The 19939-nt window shown below is 41.3% G+C and overlaps 3 protein-coding genes and 1 non-coding gene across 8 annotated transcripts in view; 3 read left to right on the top strand and 1 right to left on the bottom strand.

Annotated features, from left to right (window-relative positions):
• Positions 1–8328, top strand: part of LOC116310775 (pleckstrin homology domain-containing family G member 1) — a 61814-nt gene extending 53486 nt beyond the window's left edge. For all 5 annotated transcript variants that reach the window (XM_039599273.1, XM_039599276.1, XM_039599275.1 and 2 more), the window contains exons 8-17: positions 126–308; positions 411–506; positions 904–990; positions 1808–1841; positions 1987–2079; positions 2209–2270; positions 2362–2553; positions 2705–2824; positions 2937–4752; positions 5424–8328. In XM_039599273.1, the coding sequence (XP_039455207.1) occupies positions 126–308; positions 411–506; positions 904–990; positions 1808–1841; positions 1987–2079; positions 2209–2270; positions 2362–2553; positions 2705–2824; positions 2937–4752; positions 5424–6403 (3663 nt within the window). In that variant the 3' untranslated portion in view covers positions 6404–8328. The remainder of the gene's footprint in view (positions 1–125; positions 309–410; positions 507–903; positions 991–1807; positions 1842–1986; positions 2080–2208; positions 2271–2361; positions 2554–2704; positions 2825–2936; positions 4753–5423) is intronic.
• A 1626-nt stretch (positions 8329–9954) lies between these two features.
• tcp1 (t-complex 1) lies at positions 9955–15556 on the top strand. Its single transcript, XM_031727688.2, has 12 exons — positions 9955–10027; positions 10509–10594; positions 10882–11010; positions 11332–11429; positions 11521–11631; positions 11744–11925; positions 12264–12390; positions 12705–12880; positions 13034–13157; positions 14343–14535; positions 14636–14799; positions 15137–15556. The coding sequence occupies exons 1-12, from the start codon at positions 9955–9957 to the stop codon at positions 15348–15350; spliced, it is 1677 nt and encodes a 558-aa protein (XP_031583548.1). The 3' UTR covers positions 15351–15556.
• On the top strand, positions 10270–10407 carry LOC116310804. The gene has a single exon (XR_004198743.1). It is a non-coding gene; the product is annotated as a small nucleolar RNA SNORA29 (small nucleolar RNA).
• Positions 15557–15594: 38 nt separating the features above from the next.
• On the bottom strand, positions 15595–19528 carry acat2 (acetyl-CoA acetyltransferase 2). The gene is made up of 9 exons (XM_031727690.2): positions 19374–19528; positions 18418–18552; positions 18094–18275; positions 17592–17709; positions 17356–17499; positions 17155–17277; positions 16897–17051; positions 16701–16811; positions 15595–16512 (listed from the first exon to the last, which is right to left on the bottom strand). Exons 1-9 carry the CDS (start codon positions 19420–19422, stop codon positions 16342–16344), a joined length of 1188 nt encoding a protein of 395 aa, XP_031583550.2. The 5' UTR covers positions 19423–19528; the 3' UTR covers positions 15595–16341.
• Between the last annotated feature and the right edge of the window lie 411 nt (positions 19529–19939).

The raw sequence follows: 19939 nt of genomic DNA, 5'->3' as shown, positions 1-19939 counted from the left end.
ACACAAATATGTTTAGTTTTTTCTTTGTTTTTTCTCAATTTCATCACAAGGGTATGATTGTGTTCCCCCTTCTTGCTGTTACCATATTTAACTCTAGTTACTCTGTAACCCTGTGATTGTTGCAGGAAATCCAGAGCCTTCTGACCAACTGGAAGGGCCCTGATCTGATTGGCTACGGAGAGCTGGTCCTTGAAGGAACATTTCGTCTGCAGCGTGCCAAAAATGAACGAACACTCTTCCTCTTTGACAAACTTCTATTAATAACTAAGAAACGAGAAGAAACCTACACGTACAAGGCTCACATCCTGGTCAGTGACGCAACTTGAAGAACTTCATGCCCTGAAGAAATGCTAAGGATTTCAATGTTTGTGCTCCATATTCTAACGCTGCTTCCTGCCTGTCTCTTGTAGTGCTGTAATCTGATGCTGGTGGAAGTCATCCCTAAAGAACCACTGAGTTTCAGTGTGTTTCACTACAAGAACCCCAAACTACAACACACAGTCCAGGTATAGCAACATTACATAAGAGAAAACATGTCAAACCAGACACCAAACACCTTTTGAATTTAATTACACGCTTGAAAATGTAGCTACGAGCGACATTGTGCAAGTCAGAAGGTGTGATGGTTGTCGCGTCGTGATTTGCAGCTGTCTTATTGTTTTGTATTTAGTCCAGGCTCACGTCACGGAGCTGTTCAGACATGTAGACTGTTTAAAGGCTAACGGTGGCCATTGTTGTTTCCTAATAACTGTTTTTCGACGAGCGCTGAAAAAGAAAGCTAATATGCGTTATGCAACAAAGCTGCTCTCCAGTTCTTAAGGATTTAACCCAAGCCTTTTGAACTGTCTTTAAAATACATGTATGAGATTATCTCTTCTGTGATGTTGTGCTATCTGCCCGCAGGCTAAATCCCAGCAAGACAAACGCATGTGGATCTTACACCTCAAGAGACTCATACTTGAAAACCATCCTGCCAAAATCCCTGCCAAGGTAAGAGGAGCTTGTCTCCTTGACAGGCCCCATCTTTATTCACAGATTTCGTAACTGCTTTGAGCGGGATGTGCTGAAAATGTCACTCCCTCCTACTCACTCCATCTCTCTTACTTTCTCATATTCCCTTACCCCCATTTTTTCTTTCCACCTATCCTGCTTTTACACTTTCTAACGTCTTCCTATCAGCATTCATCATCAGTTTTTTATGATCAGAATTATTTTTATTCTATTTTTTTTGTTATGTTTTATTGGGATTATTCCTAATTTTTTTTAAAATTTTATTTTAAGTTGTAAGAAAGGTTTATTGATGAAGCTCTTTGTGGCTACACATCTGTGAAAAGCACTTTAAACATAAACTTTACTTTCTTTTCTATCTCTTCATCTGGCTTTTGACATGTTCAGCGAAAACTAAGAATTTTCTGAGAAAGTAACGAGTTTCTGTAAAGAGGCTTCTTTGATAAGTTGAACTGTATAGTGAATACTGTAATGTGGTGCCACCTAGTGTCGAAATGCATTTAAATAAATGCATGCATTTTTTTTCTAATCCAAAATTATTTCCTTGCAATTCTACTAAACTAGTTGAATTGTAATTAATTTAATAATCCTAATCAGTAATTCAATATTCTTGCATTCAAAGCAAAAAAAAGGGAAAATTACTGAGAATGACAAAGATCCTCAGCAAAGCACAAGTGCATCTTTCTAAATTTCTAATGCAGCTTATCAAAAAGGACTCAATTGCAAGAAAGTGGGTAAGTTATTTAAAAGACTTCTCACTGTCATCCTAACTTGTTTTGTTGTTGTTTCTGAATTCTAGGCCAAACAAGCTATTTTGGAAATGGATGCAACACGTAAGTACCAATTTTCTAAATTAATTAAAATTGTACCTTTGGTATATTTTAGTCTAATATTCTTTTTGCTGCAAGTATTAAAAAAATATTCAATATTCATTTATCACTTATTTGTTTTCCTCTGCTGCCTTTTGTTTTTTTCCAGATCACCCCGGGTTTCACTATACCCCCGACGGTGAAAAGAAGGATTCCCCTCAAACCAAGGAAGGCCCCACTCCTCGTAGAGGACGCAGGAAAGGTGAGAAAAGTCTCAGTCAATATTGTGTTGAGCAAAAATTATGTTTCATAGCTCAGTGTGTAAAATAAATACAAATTGAAGGAAAGAACACACATCTAGAATTTATCATTTATTTTCCTGTCTTCCCAGAACCTTTGTCCAAATTACTGAAGAATGCTAAGCAGAATGCAGCCAATGCAGACGGTGAAAAAGTGAGTCATACAAAGACGAAGAACGATGAGTCAGTGTACACACTTGTGAACAAATTTTACTTAACCCAAAATGCGTTCCTTCTCCATGTAGCGAACAAGTCTAGGTGCCACACTGCTTTCTCCGGTGTCCCAGCTGGCTCTGGGCACAATTGGCCGCAGCCGTAGCCTCATCAACCAATCACAGGAATCCTTAGATCCTGGCGATCACTATGACCACAGTGACCGGGAGGAAGGGGAGGAGTCACATCAGCAGGACGCTGACGATGAGGATGACAGTGGTCTGGTGGGTTTTGGCTACATATAGTTGCGCACTATATTTAAATTTGCCAGAAATATCCCTGTGAAATTGGGGGTTACATGGAAATCCCTCAGTTTGTTTCCATGTTAATCCAGTCTTTTAAACATATTGGTAATGCTGTAAATTCTGCATTCAGGGAGGTGGAAAGAGGCTGCGAGTGCCTGGCAAAGGCAGTAGAAAGAGGCTGAACCCTCAGGCTTCTGTTGATAGCATTGAACAGTGGAAAGCTTTCAACATGAGTTCAGCAGACCTACAGGTACAGTATCAATTTAGAGCTAATGAGAGATGCAATATAAAATTGTACTGGATCTCAGATTTTTCAGCTGCTTCAGTCACGTGCAATACAAATGATCTCTGCTGTCCTTCAGAGAGCCAGAGAATCCCTCGTACGGGACGGAAGTCACCACCCACCACTCCTCAGGACACCACACGTGACAGAGGAGCCTCCAGACTCCCCCATTCCCTCTGTAATAGTAACAGAAAGTGACCCGTCGGTGAGGAACATTTGGGCAGACCATCAGGCTCGCAGGGCCATGTTCCCCACCCGCCAGAGAACAATGCAGCCTGACGATGAAGACGAGGACATCTACCAGATGTTTGTTCCCACAGAGCCAAACGGACAAGAGCCAGAGGTGCCTTCAGAGAGATCAGAAGCTACCTCATCGCCAAGGACCGCTCGGCCCTGCAGCTGGCATGTTGAACAGGTGCCCACGGTGCAGGTTGAACCTCCACCCAGCGGTAGCAGAGTTCTGCGGAGGGCAAGCAGTGCCGGGGAGAAGGCTACAGAGGCTCGAGAGAGCCCAGGAGATGACCAGGCCGGTCACAGCAACCTGGAAGTGATCCACACTGAATCATCCAGCAATGATATATCTGGATCATCCTCAGCTGAGCAGCTGACAATGGATGACATTGAAAATGTTTATGACAATATCAGCTATGAGGACCTAAAGAGCATGGGCCTCATCAGAAGAGACCCTGAAGAAAGCCAGTCGCTGAAAGATGCTTCTACAGATGGACAGCGTTCCCAGAGTGAGGCAGAGAGAGCAGTCAATGTTCCAGAGGTCAAAGAGTCCATGTCCAAACCAGACAGTTTGCCAGAGGACCATAAGTCACTAACACAAGATGGGAAGTCATTTGGGACATGTGAACTCAAAATAGTGGAGGAGGAGAATATCTATGACACAATCTGTTTTAGGGATCCGCCATCAACCAAGGTCATGGAAAAAAATGAAGGTGATAAATTAAAAGAAGAGAGGGACAGTGTGCTTCTTAGAGCATTTGTTTCTGAGCAGAGCTCCCACTTTAGAGAGGATGAAGGACCAGCCCCCCGTCTTGCCCCATGTTCTTCTGAGCCTGATTTTTCATCTTCTTCCACCTCTGAGACCTTTTCTCAGAGCTCACAGAAAGGAGATAAGATGTCTGAGCAGGTCGATGAACTCTGGAACGACTTGGAAAACTACATCAAGAAAAATGAGAAGAAAGCTGATCGACTTCCTGCTGCATTCCCAGTGAGTGGCAGCGAGTCGCCAAAGAAGACCTCGTCTGTCAAAAAAAGTCCTGTGAAGAGCGCCCCTGTAAATGCTCATGCAGCCTGTGCACCCAGCAGTCCCCCAGCACATCAACCTAAGCCCCCACCTGTCACTGCCACACCCTCATTCACCATCCCAGTTATCAACCTTCCTGAACAAAGTGAAAGTACCACTGAAGAAGAAACCCACAGCCCTTCTCCCGCATCACGCCCCCTTCCTGTCACCCCAGAGCCCGTCCCAGGAACTGTGAAGAGCATCCGCAACCGACTGGCTCGTCTAAGCAGCGGCAGCTTTCGCCTGGAGGATGACGATCTGGTGGAGCTTCCCCAGCGAAACATCTCTCAGAGAGAAAATTCCCTCAAGGACCTTCACAGTTTGTTCCCAGGGGAGCTGGCAGGTCTGGACTCACCCCTGGCATCCTCCTCTCTCCTGCTGGGTGAGTCTGTGGACTTTCCCCTGGAACTGATGGACAAAACTAAGAGCCGTGTGTTCCTCATGGCACGCCAGTATAGCCAGAAGATTAAGAAAGCAAACCAGCTGCTGCGCATGAGGAGCATGGACCCTGGAGACTCTTGCAGTCGGGCCAGAGCAGAGAAGAAACAGAAAGATCTCGCAGCCATCTTAGAGGAGAAGAAACAAGGAGGTGCAGCCATAGGTAAATAATAATAATAATTCCCAGATGCTACAGTATAGGTTTAAATTTGTTTCCATTTTGTGTTTCAGTGGGTAGAAATCTGTAGCTCACCTATTCAAGTAGCCATAATTTGACAGTACAGCCCTCTGGCAGCTCTCCTCTCCAACCAGACCAGCACAAACAAATCCAATCACTTCATATGTGAATGAGGGTAGTAGCTTTCCTGTGCAGGAGAAAAATGCAAGCTCGGAATTCAGCTTGAGGCCAATACAGTTACAGTGTCACCATCTCTGACATATTTTGCCAGCAGGCCCTCTTTTAACATATCCAGTTGTTGGCAAAGCTGGAATAGCAGTTGATTCAAGTTTTTCATTGTCTCAATGGATTCACTTATAAAACAACCAATAGGATTTTTTTTTTTTAATGAAAAGACCAATGATTGGCCAAAGGTGAGGTATAGAAGTCTAGTTTCCTACTGAGACCACTTTAATTATATTATGTTGAGGTTATTATTGAATATTTGTCCAGTGAGGGCCAAAAATCTGAGTTTTAAGATACTCAAAATACTGTTACATATAACAAAAGGAAAAAATGGTGCCGTTATTGTATACCAGTGCTGTTAGTTTATGAGCAACAATGCAAACATACCTCACTCACACTTCTTTTGCATCATTTTTTTCTCCCATCTTAAGGTGCACGGATAGCAGAGTACTCCCATCTGTATGACCAGGTGATGTTTAAAGATTCCTCCAGTCCAACCTCTGCTACTCCACATCACTCCCATCCAGGTCTGTCATCTTCTCCGTCCATGCCTGAGACCTCTCTGGAAGAGGACTGGCTCCACTCTACCTACAGCAACGGAGAGCTGGCCAGCTTTGTCTCCTCGTCTAGCGAGGTGGGGGAGGCTCGAGCATCTTCTACCCCTCAGCGCAGGCTTACTTCAGCCTGCTCCACCCCTTCTTTCTTCCCTCCATCTCCGACCACTCCACCGGCACAGAGATGGAGTTCATGCATTTCGGCGCCTAGCGAGAAAGAAGAGCACGTGTACAGCTCCATTAAGAGACATCCTTCCTTTAATGCACCATCTTTGCCTGCAAAGGCCTCCCCTTCTGCTCAGTCAGTCAGTTCTACGGGCAGCCAACAGCAGGAGAAGTCTGGACTTAAATGTAATGGACTCGATGTGGATCGATCCACAGACAGACTTCATGGTCCAAGTCTAGGCCGAGCTGGCCGGCAAAGTAGCCTCCCAGAGCGGTCTACCCAGGGGCTTTCAGACCTCACTTTACACGATGGCCAAAAGGTGGTGGTCCTGAATCGGGCTTCTGCACTGAGCATACTCACCGCTACCCAGAACTACTTGGCCAACTTCAAGGACAATGGGGAAGACGACGACGACTATGTCGAAATCCGCTCAGAGGATGAGAGTGAACAACAGCGTGACAGGTTGGCGCAGAAGAACGGCAGCTCAGCTGCTCTTGCCGGTCAGAATCGGGGAGTTATCCAGTCTCAGAGTCTACCGTGCACCCCAATCCGCTCCTGCGACCCGCTGAGACCTCTGGACCACGAGCATCTGGAGAAATACCTGTGGAACGAGCCGCAGCAGAGCCAGCCCAACATCGTCCAGTCTCTGAGGGAGAAGTTTCAGTGTCTGAGCTCCAGCAGCTTTGCCTGAGGCTATGTGTCAACTAAAAAGCCAAATCTATATTAACAAAGGGAACAATGCTGCTTGGCCTTGAATGCCCTACATCTTAAAACACAAAGAAATATAAAGCAAATATAACACAACTCTCAGTGTAGATCAGCCATATTTGTAATGACATGTTAATGCCTTTGCCTTCTGTTACAGTGCTTTGAAGTTTAACATAATAGGTGACCATTAACGGTCAAAACGCCACATCAAATCTTGCATGTAAGCTGCCTTAGCACTTCCAGAGATCGGGGTGGGGGGGTGAGGGGTCGCTAGAGAAAAGCAAAGTTCTCAATTGTCTGTAAAGGGAATCCAGTGTGACTGAAAAGATTTTAATATTCAAACTCTTCGATTGCTTTTTGTGTTGAACCTTGTAGACATAACTGGTGTCATATGAACTGTTGTACAGTAGTTCAGGATACTGACTGAAATGTACTCTCTTCTGTGCTCAAGGTCTTAGACTTAGACTTAAACATCTGGTGGACTTTGACAGATTGTGACCACCACCATGTCAGAAGTACCTCTTCAACCATGTTCTTAAGGTTAATTTTAACTGCACTTTCATCTCTAGTTAATATTTACCTATATAGGAGAGGTGACCCAGAGTTGTGGCTAGTTTTAAAACAAATTTGCTTACACCATCAAACAGTTCCAAACAAGCAGCTTTACAAATATACAGTTCAGATTTGCAGTCTTCACATGTGCTACTCAGGCTAGTTTTTCACCTTTAGGTGGCTAATACAAGACCCAATAGGTTAAGTATGACTAAACATAGACTTGTAAGTCTATTTGAAGTTATTGTACGTCACTCTGCCTACCACCTTTCTAGGGTATTGTGCTTTAAAAATTGAGAAGATGCTGATATTTTAGATGATCAATAAGAAAAGATAGGATTAAATATTTATTTTGAATCTGTGAGCAAATCGGAAATGTTTTTACGTGTTAATGTCTGGGGCCATCCATCATGCACAGCTTAAATGTTCATCTCAATAAATAAATCGTGTGTGTGTGTCAATTTTTTTTTTTTTTTTTAAATATTATAATTTAACCTTTGCTTTTAAGAGGGACCACAAAGGAAATGATTAAGGAGACTTACTACAGTACTGTATATGGTGTAGGTTTTTTTTGTTAGTGTTTTTTTTTTTGTAATGGATCATCAGCTGTTTGTTTACCTTGTTTACGTCTTGGGACACTCCCAACTGTCACACTACTGATATTACATCCTCACTCCCAGAAAGTCACCTCGACGGTTCGTCAACACATTTGTTTTTTCTTTCCCATCAAAGCAAACCCAAGATTTATGCCACACTTGTTTAATTTCTGAATGTCCTATTTATTTGAAAGCATCCCTCTGTTACTGCCCCGTGTCACTATTACTGCGAGCCACCGACTGGTTGTAAATGAAAGAATATATTTATTGAAAGAGTTTTATTATTATTTAGGAGCTCACAAAATTTGTATCAAATACTGTGAATATTATCCGAAAATGTTTCTATCACGCACTGCTTGATAAATACTTACGAAAAGAAAACCCCACAAACACTTAAAAAGCACAAGATCGTGGCCTGTTGTTCATGTCAGGAAAATTGCGTCAAACACAAGTTAGGAATATGAAGTATTTTTGTTCCATTGTACATTTTCGTCCTGTTTCACTGGTGGGGATTGTCAGTTTTCATTTACTTTTTTTTTTCTTTTTTGCACTTTTTTTTTGTCTTTTTTTTTTTTTTTTTTTTACGTTGAATTTGTAAACACTTTGTAAAGATGTACATTTTAGGAAGGTTATTCTTCTATGCCATAGGTATGCTTTTTAATGCTTTGATGTTTAAGTTAAGTCTACTGTATTTTTTTAACTGGCTAGATGTCGTGGCTCAACAAACTATGTTGGAGGTAATAAATACAGATTAAACTCACCTTTGTGTGTGGGGTTTTTTTTTTTTTTCTTCCTCTTATCTCTCCACACTGAATAATAGGACTCACAGCAGTCAGGAAACTTTTCTTTATGTACTACAGTTCTTATTAGCAGTAGAGCATGCATGTCATTTACTTAAGTAAAACTGTTTGCAATGGCAGAACACTTCCCAGCACTAATGGTATGACTTTCAAAATCGTACATCACCTCATTCTTAAATTATTGCATTCACAAACATATGTGTCCGCTCTGCCTGGCCAGTTGACGACAACACCCCATTCAGCCTTTTATAGCTGAGCAGTCAAAACTGAGCAAAAATGCTAAATGAGTTTAAAACAATTAAATAAAAATAATAATAAAAACTAGACCCCATGATCCTTTCAGTTTAGGTCTGGACTTTGACTGGCTCATCTCAGCAACTTGCTTCTTTTCTATTTCAGCCATTGTATTGTAGAGTTGCTGTTGTGTTGGGACCTGTGTCCTGCATAACTCAAGTTGGCAAAGCTTTAGCTGTCAGACAGATGGCCTCACATTTGACTCTAGAATGCTTTGTTACACAGAGGAGTTCATGGTCAACTCAGTGACTGCAAGATGTCAAGGCCCTGTGGCTGCAAAACAAGCCCAAATCATCAACCTTCCACCGCATACTTGACATTTGGTTTGAGGTATGTTCAGATGCAGCTTTGCAAACATAAACCATGCTGCCATCTTGTTTTTATAAAGAAGAGGCTTTTCTTTTTCTTCCAAACATGTCATACTTGTTCCCTCTTAATTCTTAAAGTAAGGGTGTACTTAGATTTCCAATCACTGCTTTCACTCTTCATCTTGGCTTAGTTTTTGATAAATAAACATAACGGCATATGTCATGTTTTATAATTAATCTGAGGTTGTAGTTACCTAATCTTAAGATCTGCTAAGGACTAGATTATTAACCTGAAATGTGAAACAGAATTTAAAGAGGGTGTACTTTTGTTTCACCATGATTTTGTAAATAAAAATATTTAAGCCATTCGAAAGTAAATGTGTTTGAAATGGAAATATCATCTCTAATATATTATTTCCAAGCCACTAATTTGTCTCGTCGCTAAACATATTATGAAATTGAGTATATGGAATTTGTGAGTGAAAGCAAATATAAAAATAATTCAAATAGTTTTAACTTTCTGTTGATGTACTGACCAAAAATAAATACAAACAAATATTCATCTTTCAATACAAAAATAAAGAAAATACCGCATGAAACTAAGGAAAAAGTCGACAAAAAATAGGATATTCATCCGCATAACCACAGTATCAACAGTAGCAGGCGCACAAACAGCTTTAGAGCTTCGGAAGAACCAAGAAGAAGAACTAGGGCGCGGCGCGGTTGTTTTGGGGCATGCTGGGAAATGAAGTTTATAAGAAATGACTCAACAAAAACGTTGATTTGTAATTTAAAAAGGGAACGACATCACGTGAAAAAATGTAAAACATTTAATAGCGAGTTCTACAACACAATTAAAAGCTCCCATACTGAAAAGATCGAGATTTTTAAGATATTTTCTTCTCGAACCTTCTTCCCAGTACCGGTTTACCCATAGTGCACTGCGCAGCTTCCTTTCTTCTCGGTTGTGCGGTGGTCCAAAAAATGTCGCTATTAGACGGTCCGTTAAATGTGCTCGGCCAGAGGACAACTGGCCAATCTGTTCGCACTCAAAATGGTGAGTTTATGCGCTGCTTAACTTTGTCCGTGAGACAAAATTAGCGTCTCTGCTATGTGTTTATTATAACGGGCAGGAGAACGGTTTCATGCAACACACGTGTGGATCACGCTAATGCTAGCTAATGTTAACTTAGAGATTGTGCTTCCTGTCTATTACTATTATTATTAGTATTATCATTATACTACAGCACTGAAAATCTGTTCTGTCTCAACTCTTGCAGCACGTGTTGCAATTGTCTAAATCCCATTTTAGTACCGTCCACTCGCACTACAATGAATGGAGGGTTATGCTAATGGGATAGAAAAACTCTGTCATGGTCTGAAGGTGTGGCGAGCTGAATGTGCGCCCCTCTGAATGAAATGACAGCATATCCCTCTGACTGAGGTCCGAAGGGTCAAAGGATGTGCCTAGTATCTTTAGATGCATTGAACTTGTTGCTTCACGCTCGCTAGTTACAGCGTCCTTTTTGCTTCTGCAGTTATGGCCGCAGCATCCATCGCCAACATCGTCAAGAGCTCGCTCGGACCCGTTGGCCTCGACAAGATGTTGGTGGACGATATCGGGGTCAGTATCACGTTTGGAAGCCTTTTGTATCACGCTCTGTTTATATGCCATTAAACAAAGGTTACTGTAGTAAACTAAAGTAAACAGAAGGTTTAGATTAGCGATCAAATACATGAAGAAATCAACTTAAGATTGTGCAAAATGCAGCAGCCAGACTTCTTACAAAAACCAATAAAACTGAACTGAAGCGTCAACACTGCATAGGTTTAGATCATGAGGCAGAAACTATAATAACCACATAAAAGCCATAGTTGCTTATCAGTTGTGTTTTGTGGTTGTTTCGACAGGACGTGACCATCACCAATGATGGAGCAACCATCCTGAAGCTGCTGGAAGTGGAGCACCCAGCTGCAAAGGTCCTGTGTGAACTGGCTGATCTGCAGGACAAGGAGGTTGGCGATGGGACAACATCTGTGGTGAGTAGCTACCACTAGCTCCACTGGTGTTTGTGAATGCAGCTAATTTGTTGGATTTTACATAATACAGAGCTTCAGAAACTGAATTGCAGCATCCTGTTTTAGTACTATGCACCTGCCTCTTATTACGGGTGTGTGGCTATGCTAACAGGAAAGAGAAACTGTCCATCATGATCTGAAAGGGTCGAGCAGCCTCATTTCTGCCATCCTTAAAGAAATGATGGTACAGAGCATGATCCGTATCTTTTGAGTTTTATTGTTGATAGAAAATAAACTAGTTCCCAGCTTTTAGCTCTCATTGTTTGCGTTTCTCTTTCTCAGGTAATTCTTGCTGCAGAGTTGCTCAAGAGTGCCGATGAGCTGGTGAAGCAGAAAATTCATCCCACATCAGTCATCAGTGGATACCGTCTGGCTTGCAAGTAAGATGATGTTAAATGTAAAATCATCCAAATAAGATCATCTAGGGTCTGTTGCAGTTTTGTGATGCTCAAACTTGCCGTTATCTTTTAGAGAAGCAGTCCGCTACATTACTGAGAACCTCACTATTGGAACAGACGACCTGGGAAGAGAATGCTTAATCAACGCCGCTAAGACCTCCATGTCTTCCAAAATCATCGGAGTGTATCCTTGATTTGTTTGCAGGAAATCAGCAAAATTTACCAGTGTTTATATTTTGCATGTGCAGAAAGCTCTTCTCACTCTCTAAAGTATCTGCCTTGACCCAAGCCTTCAGTGATGCAGACTTCTTTGCTAACATGGTGGTGGATGCTGCCATGGCTGTGAAGTTTGTGGACAGCAAGGGGGTAGCTAAATATCCCATCAACTCAGTTAATGTGCTGAAAGCCCATGGCCGCAGTCAGAAGGAGAGTTTCTTGGTCAACGGGTATGCACTGAACTGCACAGTCGGTTCACAAGGTATGTCTGTCACAAAGCCTGAAATTCATGGATTTTAAGTGTAAAAAGTGAGGATTTGCACAATGTTGGTGATTTCTTTTGATTAGACTCCCATTTAAATTTGCTGCTATGTCTTTCCTGATGGTGTATGCAGTGATACGCGTGGGAGACAGTAACCATGGCTAAGAGAAAGATGGTCACAGCAGTTTGTGAACTGTGGCAAAGCTTCTTTTGGCCTGACAGTAGAATAGTTCAGGGACCGTTTTTCCCTTCAAACGGTTTTGTAACTGTTTTTATAATTTTCTCATAATGAATTTTTATTGTCCTTTGGATTTTTAAAATGATGTATTGTGTCACAGGCATGGTGAAGCGTGTCGTTAATGCCAAGATCGCTTGCCTGGACTTCAGCCTGCAGAAGACCAAAATGAAGATGGGTGTACAAGTTATTATTAACGACCCAGAGAAGCTCGACCAGATCAGACAAAGGTGACTTTTGAACATTTTTTTTCTTTTTCTTTAAACAGACACATTTTTAAGAATCATCCCATTAAATTTACTGTGTTGCTTCATCATTAGCTGACACAGTGATACGCGTGGGAGATATCATAAGCAGCCACATGTGAAGGCAGCAGCTCTTCTCTGAGATGCATGACTACTAATGTTGGCCGGACACTTTGTGCATCGCATGTCTTTATAATTATACTGTTTAAAGTATTGCAGCTTATTGTGAAACTGATAACAAAGCTCCACACAAAGGAAATGTGGAGGTAAAACTAAATATGTATTTTGTGTGGTTCCAGGGAATCTGATATTACCAAGGAGAGGATCCAGAAGATTTTGGCATCAGGCGCAAATGTTATACTGACCACTGGTGGCATTGATGACATGTGTTTGAAGTATTTTGTGGATGTGGGAGCCATGGCTGTTAGACGAGTTTTGAAGAGGGACCTCAAACGCATCGCAAAGGCAACAGGAGGTAAGAAAGAAGTAAGCTGCAGTTTGTGTCGATCGGCATTTACTGCTCTTAATATCCATGTATGCATTTAGATGCGTCTGTCACACACTTAAATTTAGAGTTTCCACCAGCAAATATTCATGTTTGACCTTGTCTGTGTTTGTCCATTCATAGCCACCATCTGCCCTTCTCTGACCAATCTGGAAGGAGAGGAGACGTTTGAGGCCACTATGCTTGGCCAAGCTGAGGAGGTTGTCCAGGAGCGCATCTGCGATGACGAGCTCATCCTTGTCAAAAAGTAAGAAATAAGAACTAGCAGCTGCTTGAGTAGTGGTGAAGCAATATTAAGTAAGTTGCATGAGTACAGCGGATTTGATTAAGTGCACCTCTTCTACAGCTTTGGCTAAAGTTGAGGGTTTTCCCTTGTACAATAATTGTCCAAATAAGACCCCTCCTTCTTTTTTCTTTTTTTTTTTTGTAAGGCTGATGTCATATTGTCGTCACCCTGCCGGGTGCGTGGCATAGTCACCCAAATTTGTAAATGCAGTAATTTGAGTAAAACAGTAATGCAGGATTTTGAAATTGGTTCCATTGGTGTATCTACTCAAAATCTGAGTTTGTCTCAGTGACTTTTCTAAAAAATAGCTTAGATTTTGCTAGGAGGCTGAGTAGCAGCACTGGCAGTTTCCAGTTTTTTGTTTTTTGTTTATCCTGGCAGTTAGCTTTGAAAAAGTCAGTCATGTTTACAGATGAGACAGCTATGTGTTTGTATGCGTTGTTTTTGAGTGGAGATTAGGAATAATACAAATGCACTTGGAATAGGGTGACATTTTTCTGATGAAAATTGAAGTGATTGAATGGCATGGTCAGTTTGAATGAGCCATATATTTTCAAGTTTAGCATTAAAGGGTTTAGAGCCTCAATACTTCTAGGGTATTGAGTTTCTCCGTTTATTCTGATACTGCGTGTTGGCCCAGTTTAACTTGAATGAGTTGCTGTAGGCTTGTAAACCACTGTATGACAACTGGAAACAAATTGATTGCATTGATAGCACAGCATACTGTGGACGTGGACCAAAAAACAAACAAACAAGAAAAATATCAGTCAAATGCCAAGAAATATGGCTAGCAGATGAGTTGAGAGCCTCAGAAGTTATTTCAGAGATAATGACTTCCAGAATGAGTCTGTAACTGACATCAGATGCCTTATGCAAGATTTTGTAACATACTTCATGTTACAGCAACATGAAATGTGAGGACTACATTTTCTTTGAATTAATTGAATACCCAGGGAAAGTTTACAGACCTAAAGGACAGGTTTGGCTCTTCTTCTTGTCTCTACAAACAAAGTTTGTTGCGGGGGATCAAGTTCTAGTTTTGGATTTGATCATTTTGTATTTGATTTTAAAGTCCTTTTTTCGTTTCTACATCTAGAGTTGATTCTCATTCTGATCACTATATTTTCTGACTTTCTTTCCCCTCAGTACCAAAGCACGCACATCAGCCTCCATCATTTTGCGTGGAGCTAATGACTTCATGTGTGACGAGATGGAACGCTCACTGCATGACGCTCTCTGTGTGGTCAAGAGGGTGCTGGAGTCAAAGTCTGTAGTACCCGGAGGTGGTGCTGTGGAGGCAGCCCTGTCAATTTATCTGGAGAACTATGCTACCAGCATGGTGAGCTAGCAGCTCAATCTGGGGTTGATGCTTTTTTTTTTTCTTTTTTCTCTTTAAATTAAAGTAAATTGTGCTCATCAATTTGCTTCAATCTTTTTAGGGTTCCAGAGAGCAGCTGGCTATTGCAGAGTTTGCTCGATCTCTCCTCGTCATCCCCAAGACGCTGGCTGTGAACGCAGCACAGGACTCAACTGACCTGGTGGCCAAGCTGCGGGCCTTCCACAATGAGGCTCAGGTTAACCCTGAACGCAAGAATCTTAAGTGGTGAGTCTTGCCTCAGCTGTGAGTTTGCTTACTAGGCCTTTCTATTCAGTTTTTACTAAACTGAATGGCATATATTAGTCCTTAGATGAGCACACTAATAACATGTAATTACACTGTCTGTGGTTTGTCTCTGGTCCTGGGTCTGTCAGTTTTGATCCTAAAGTTAATCTGCTGTTAGGTTTGCCTATTTTGTCTTTAAACTGTTTAAATATGCCATCTTTTTACATTAGATATATTTTTTTTAGACAGAACTGTATTAAAGTAAGATTTTGTTTTGAAGTTGATCTGTCTTGGACGCTAAGTAAATTTGCATATTTTTGATTCCCTTGTCCTTTAGGATTGGTCTGGACTTGGTGAATGGCAAACCCAGAGATAACCGTCAGGCCGGTGTCTACGAACCCACGATGGTTAAGACAAAGAGCCTCAAGTTCGCCACCGAAGCTGCCATCACAATCCTCCGCATCGATGACCTTATCAAACTGTTCCCAGAGCCGAAAGAGGGCGGGCATTCGTACCAGGAAGCTGTGGAGTCTGGATCTCTGCAGGGTTAAGAGGCTCCAAATTGGTCCCAATAGATTCAACTTCTGTATTTATACTCGAGAAGCTCTCCATGGCTGTTGCTCTAGTGTAGGCTGTGCACGTTGCCTGTTTACTGTTCTCCCACTCCCTCTGCCTTTGGAGCTCTGTCTTCTAGAAGAACTGTAAGCGATTGCTTTTTTTTTTGGACACTTAATAAAGCTCAGATGGTTGTAAATGACTGCTGGAGTACTCCCTTCATAATAACTTTCAAACACATTCAAGTTTATAAATCTTTAATTTCTCAGATTACAGGAAAAATATCTGCAGACATGCCCATGTACAGGAAGCACGAGGTTAGAGAAGGCAAGCATACTTATGGCACTTATCTGTTTGAAGGCTACTGCCTACACAATTTGAGAAGGTCCCTTTATTCCACATGGGAAGATACTGGAATGTTCAGGTTTTTAGAGCAAGCGTATTTAAAATCCTATAAGATTAGGAATAAATTAAATTCTTCATAGACAGTAACATGCTTGTCCATACTTGGTACTAAAAACTATCTTTTACAGAGTTAGTGTTAAACCTTATTTGGCTGTATAAGTAACTGATAGCAGCTGGTTTTTAAATGGAACATTATTAGTTGTCTGCTTGACAACTATTGAATGTAATATGGGCTCAGTGTCATATTACCAGCATTGTTATATTTAAGCTGCTACTGGTATTACACATTAGCCATCAGTATATGCTAGATTTACATATTTGTACTGACAAGACTTATATCATTAATTCACAAAATTCAAAAGCTAAAACCTGAGGACAGTTGAGTTTAAAATGAAGATCACAGTGAGAATTAAAGCACACGCTCAGTTTTGCCTCAAGTATTGTGATGTAAAGAAGATAAGTAAACTTTCTTTTGCGTATTAACCCTGTTGTGTAAACAATGATTTTCAGTATCCATTAAAAAAAAAAAAAAAAAAAGATGAGATCAAGTGCAATATATTAAACAGCACAGAGGTACTTGTCTCAGACTCTTTCAACACACATGGCGATACCCATTCCTCCACCAATGCAGAGAGATGCAATTCCCTTACGGCCTCCGGTCCTCTGGAGAGCATGCAGCAAGGTCACCAGCACTCTGCAGCCAGACATGCCAATAGGATGGCCCAGAGAAATGGCACCACCGCTCACATTCACCTGAAGAGAAAGGGACAGGGATGATTAACACCACTTACTCTTTAAGGCTGATTCTAACCAGATAAAAGATGGTATACTGTAATTGCACAGTAGCTGCAATTACATTATCGGCTTGAGTCAAAATCAATTTCCAATTTATATGGTCTTTTCTTACAAGATTACAAAACAGTAATACTGTTAAGAATCACCTTTTCTTCATTCAGGCCAAGCTCTTTGACCACAGCAACTGACTGTGCAGCAAATGCTTCATTGATCTCAAATAAGTCGACCTGGTCCAGCTGCCAGCCCGCTTTCTCAACCTGGGAGGAAATAAAAGTTGTAAGTAGTAAAAGATACATAAATAAACTTCCTATTATCATGTTTTAATCGCTGTAAAATTCTCACCGCTTTCCTAATGGCTGGTATTGGTCCCGTTCCCATGATAGAAGGGTCGAGACCAGCTTGAGCCCAGGATACAATTCTGGCCATTGGTTTTATGCCACGCCGTGCAGCCTCTGATTGGCTCATCAGCACAGTTGCTGCTGCTCCATCATTTATACCTATGAAAAGATAAAAGCAGGTTTCAAAATATCAGTGTAATTCTGCTCCAGCCTGCTGGCAGATATCTCAGTGTAAGTGATGGTTTACGAATAACCCTGGAACCTGAAGCATTTCCTGCGGTGACAGTGCCGCTGCTGTCCTTGACGAAGCAGGGTTTGAGTTTTGACATGCTGTCCATGTTGCTACCATGCCGAGGAAACTCATCAACCTTCACCTCCACTGGACCTGAAGGTCAGAGAAACATGTTTGCACTATATGCATCATCATAACTATCTTGTATAGAACTGTGGATTAGAAACCTACCTTTTCTGGATGGCACCATGATGGGGACAATCTCCTGATCAAAGTACCTCGCCTTCTGTGCAGCTTCTGTTCTGCTCTGAGACTGGACAGCAAACCTGTCCTGTTCCTCCCGACTGACACCCCACTGCTTTGCAACATTCTCAGCTGATAAAGAAGAATCAAAACAGGAAGTAATGAGTGATACAATTCAGCATACAACCACCGGCTGCTGTGTGAAAACAGATCCACATCCTAACCTGTGATTCCCATGTGGTAGCAGTGGAAGATGTCCGTCAGGCCGTCTGCCACCATGGAGTCCTGCAGGGAGGCATCGCCCATCTTCACTCCTGCTCTCATATGCACTGTATGAGGAGCCTGAGTATACAAAGGAGAAACAAGCAGATTGTTTCTTATGCTGAGGTTCTACCTGTTTACACAGGTTCACAGGTGAAATAGTTAATTGGTAAGCTTTTAACATATACACTGACTGGCCACTTTGTTAGGTACACCTACTCAACTACTTTTAGCACAAATAATCAACCTATAACATGGCAGTACATTCAGCTTCATTTTAGAAAAGTGCTTTGAGAATAAAAGCGGTATATACCAGTCAAGTAAATATCACTAAGTTCAAACTGAACAATTTTTCATACTGTACAAGTATACATACTGTCATACTTGCACAATAAACTTTAAAAATCTCTAAACAATCTGATCGGTTTCCATTTTCATATCTTTCCTTCCTCATTCATTACCTACCCTGCTCATACTCTCCATGCCTCCTGCCACCACCACAGTGGACTCTCCAGTCAGGATGGACTGAGCTCCCAGGCACACAGCCTTTAGCCCAGAGCCACACACCATCTGGCAGCTCCAGGCCGGGACAGGGTAGGGGATACCTGCTCCAACACTGGCTTTACGTGTTGGATTCTGCCCATGACCTCAAAGAGAGAGAAGCAAAAATGTAATTATAGAAGGTTCATGACTGGCTGGAAATATTGCCAAACATGTCAAATCTTTGATGTACAGTAGATATTCCCAAATCTGCCTTTCTTTTATCTTAGTTTGTTCAAAAGTTTCTACCTGCTGTTAGGACATGTCCCATGATAACCTCAGAAACCTCATCTGGTTTCACCCCAGCCCGCTTAAGGACGTCCTTGATCACTGCTGAACACAGGTCATGTAGAGGCACCGTAGATAAAGCACCGTTCAAGGACCCTTCATAAAAATGGAAAGTTAGTTTTACGAAGAAGTAAAGAACTCCAAAATGTTTTTATTTACATGGTGAGTTATTCTGGTAAGAGTTAGTCATTTTTAGGCCAATAAGGTATATTTAATTCTATTCAAAATAGAATATACAAATATTTTCTGACAATTTCACAATTTCAGCCCCTGAAAAGTCCAGCCAGCTTTCCAAAAGTCAAAAAATATTTAATTTAAACGCTTAAAACCAGATAAAGACAATACAGATGAAAGAACTACCAGTTATTAATTCAAATTCAACTCTATATCAAAGTTAGAGTTGCAAAATCAAGACATTTTATATAGTTTATATCTGCAGAGAATGAAATAATACACATTGTAAAATTTGGTAAATGACTGAATTTAATGCCAAATTTAAAAATAATCACATCCTGGTAAGAAATCACGCCCATCTTGCTCCACTCAGGGTGCACGTTGTAGGTAGCCAATGGTAGCAGTCTCGTGCTCCGTGGCACTATGACCAGTGAACCAATCAGTGACAGCAAAACACTAGACATAAGAGCGAGCCAATAGCAGGTCTGCATGACTTGGCGTGAACTGAAGGACACGATCCAATTAAGGAAATTAAAAAAAATGTAAAGCAAAAGCTGCTAGTGCTAGAATAAATAGTACACGATATACGCAGTATGCTATACACAAAACAAGCTAGCAACGAAAAACGTATTAACAACAGAAATCAGTACAGTTTATCTGTCTGCATCAGTAAGCCGCATTACAGCAACGTTGGGCGAGATGCTCTTAATGAATATTTTTACTTAATGTGGTTTAGGCTTTACCAATCGGCGTCCGGGCAGCAGAAACGATAGCGACACTGTCGGTGCTCATGTTGGCAAGCAGGTGTTTGAAGCTGGAGTCCTCGCTCACAGTGCTGTTCCTGTCTGCTCACTCTGCGCTGTTGACAGTGCGTGGACGTCTCAACTGTTTTTCTACAAGTGTAACTGAGAAGGGGGCGGGGAGGCACAGCGCCACCATGTGGTTGGGAGGATAAATGTTTATTCATAAAAAAATACCTTTAACTACCTTGGATGTTTTGTGGAGTCTATTTAATACTTTACTTATATTTACAGTCCATTGGATTATTGCCATGTTAAGCTTGCACTTAAATTTATAAGCACTTTAGCACCCCATGTTTTTAGCTTTTTCTACTTCTTAGCATAACCAATTGACGCCTGAAATCTACGTTGTATAACAGAAAGATTTTAATCTTATTTTCATAAGGCACATAATGAGTTTTATTGGTTCTTAAACATTTTTAAAAAGTGCTGCTTAAATTTTTTCAAGCTCAAAAACCTTTGTTTTGTGGTAATAACAAGTCATGGGAAAATGCTGCTTTGTCACAGGT

The sequence above is a fragment of the Oreochromis aureus genome, linkage group 15 (genome assembly GCF_013358895.1).
Source record: "Oreochromis aureus strain Israel breed Guangdong linkage group 15, ZZ_aureus, whole genome shotgun sequence".
Lineage (NCBI taxonomy): Eukaryota > Metazoa > Chordata > Actinopteri > Cichliformes > Cichlidae > Oreochromis > Oreochromis aureus.
Note: the sequence above shows the minus strand (reverse complement) of the source record. Positions and strands in the feature narration are given on the sequence as shown.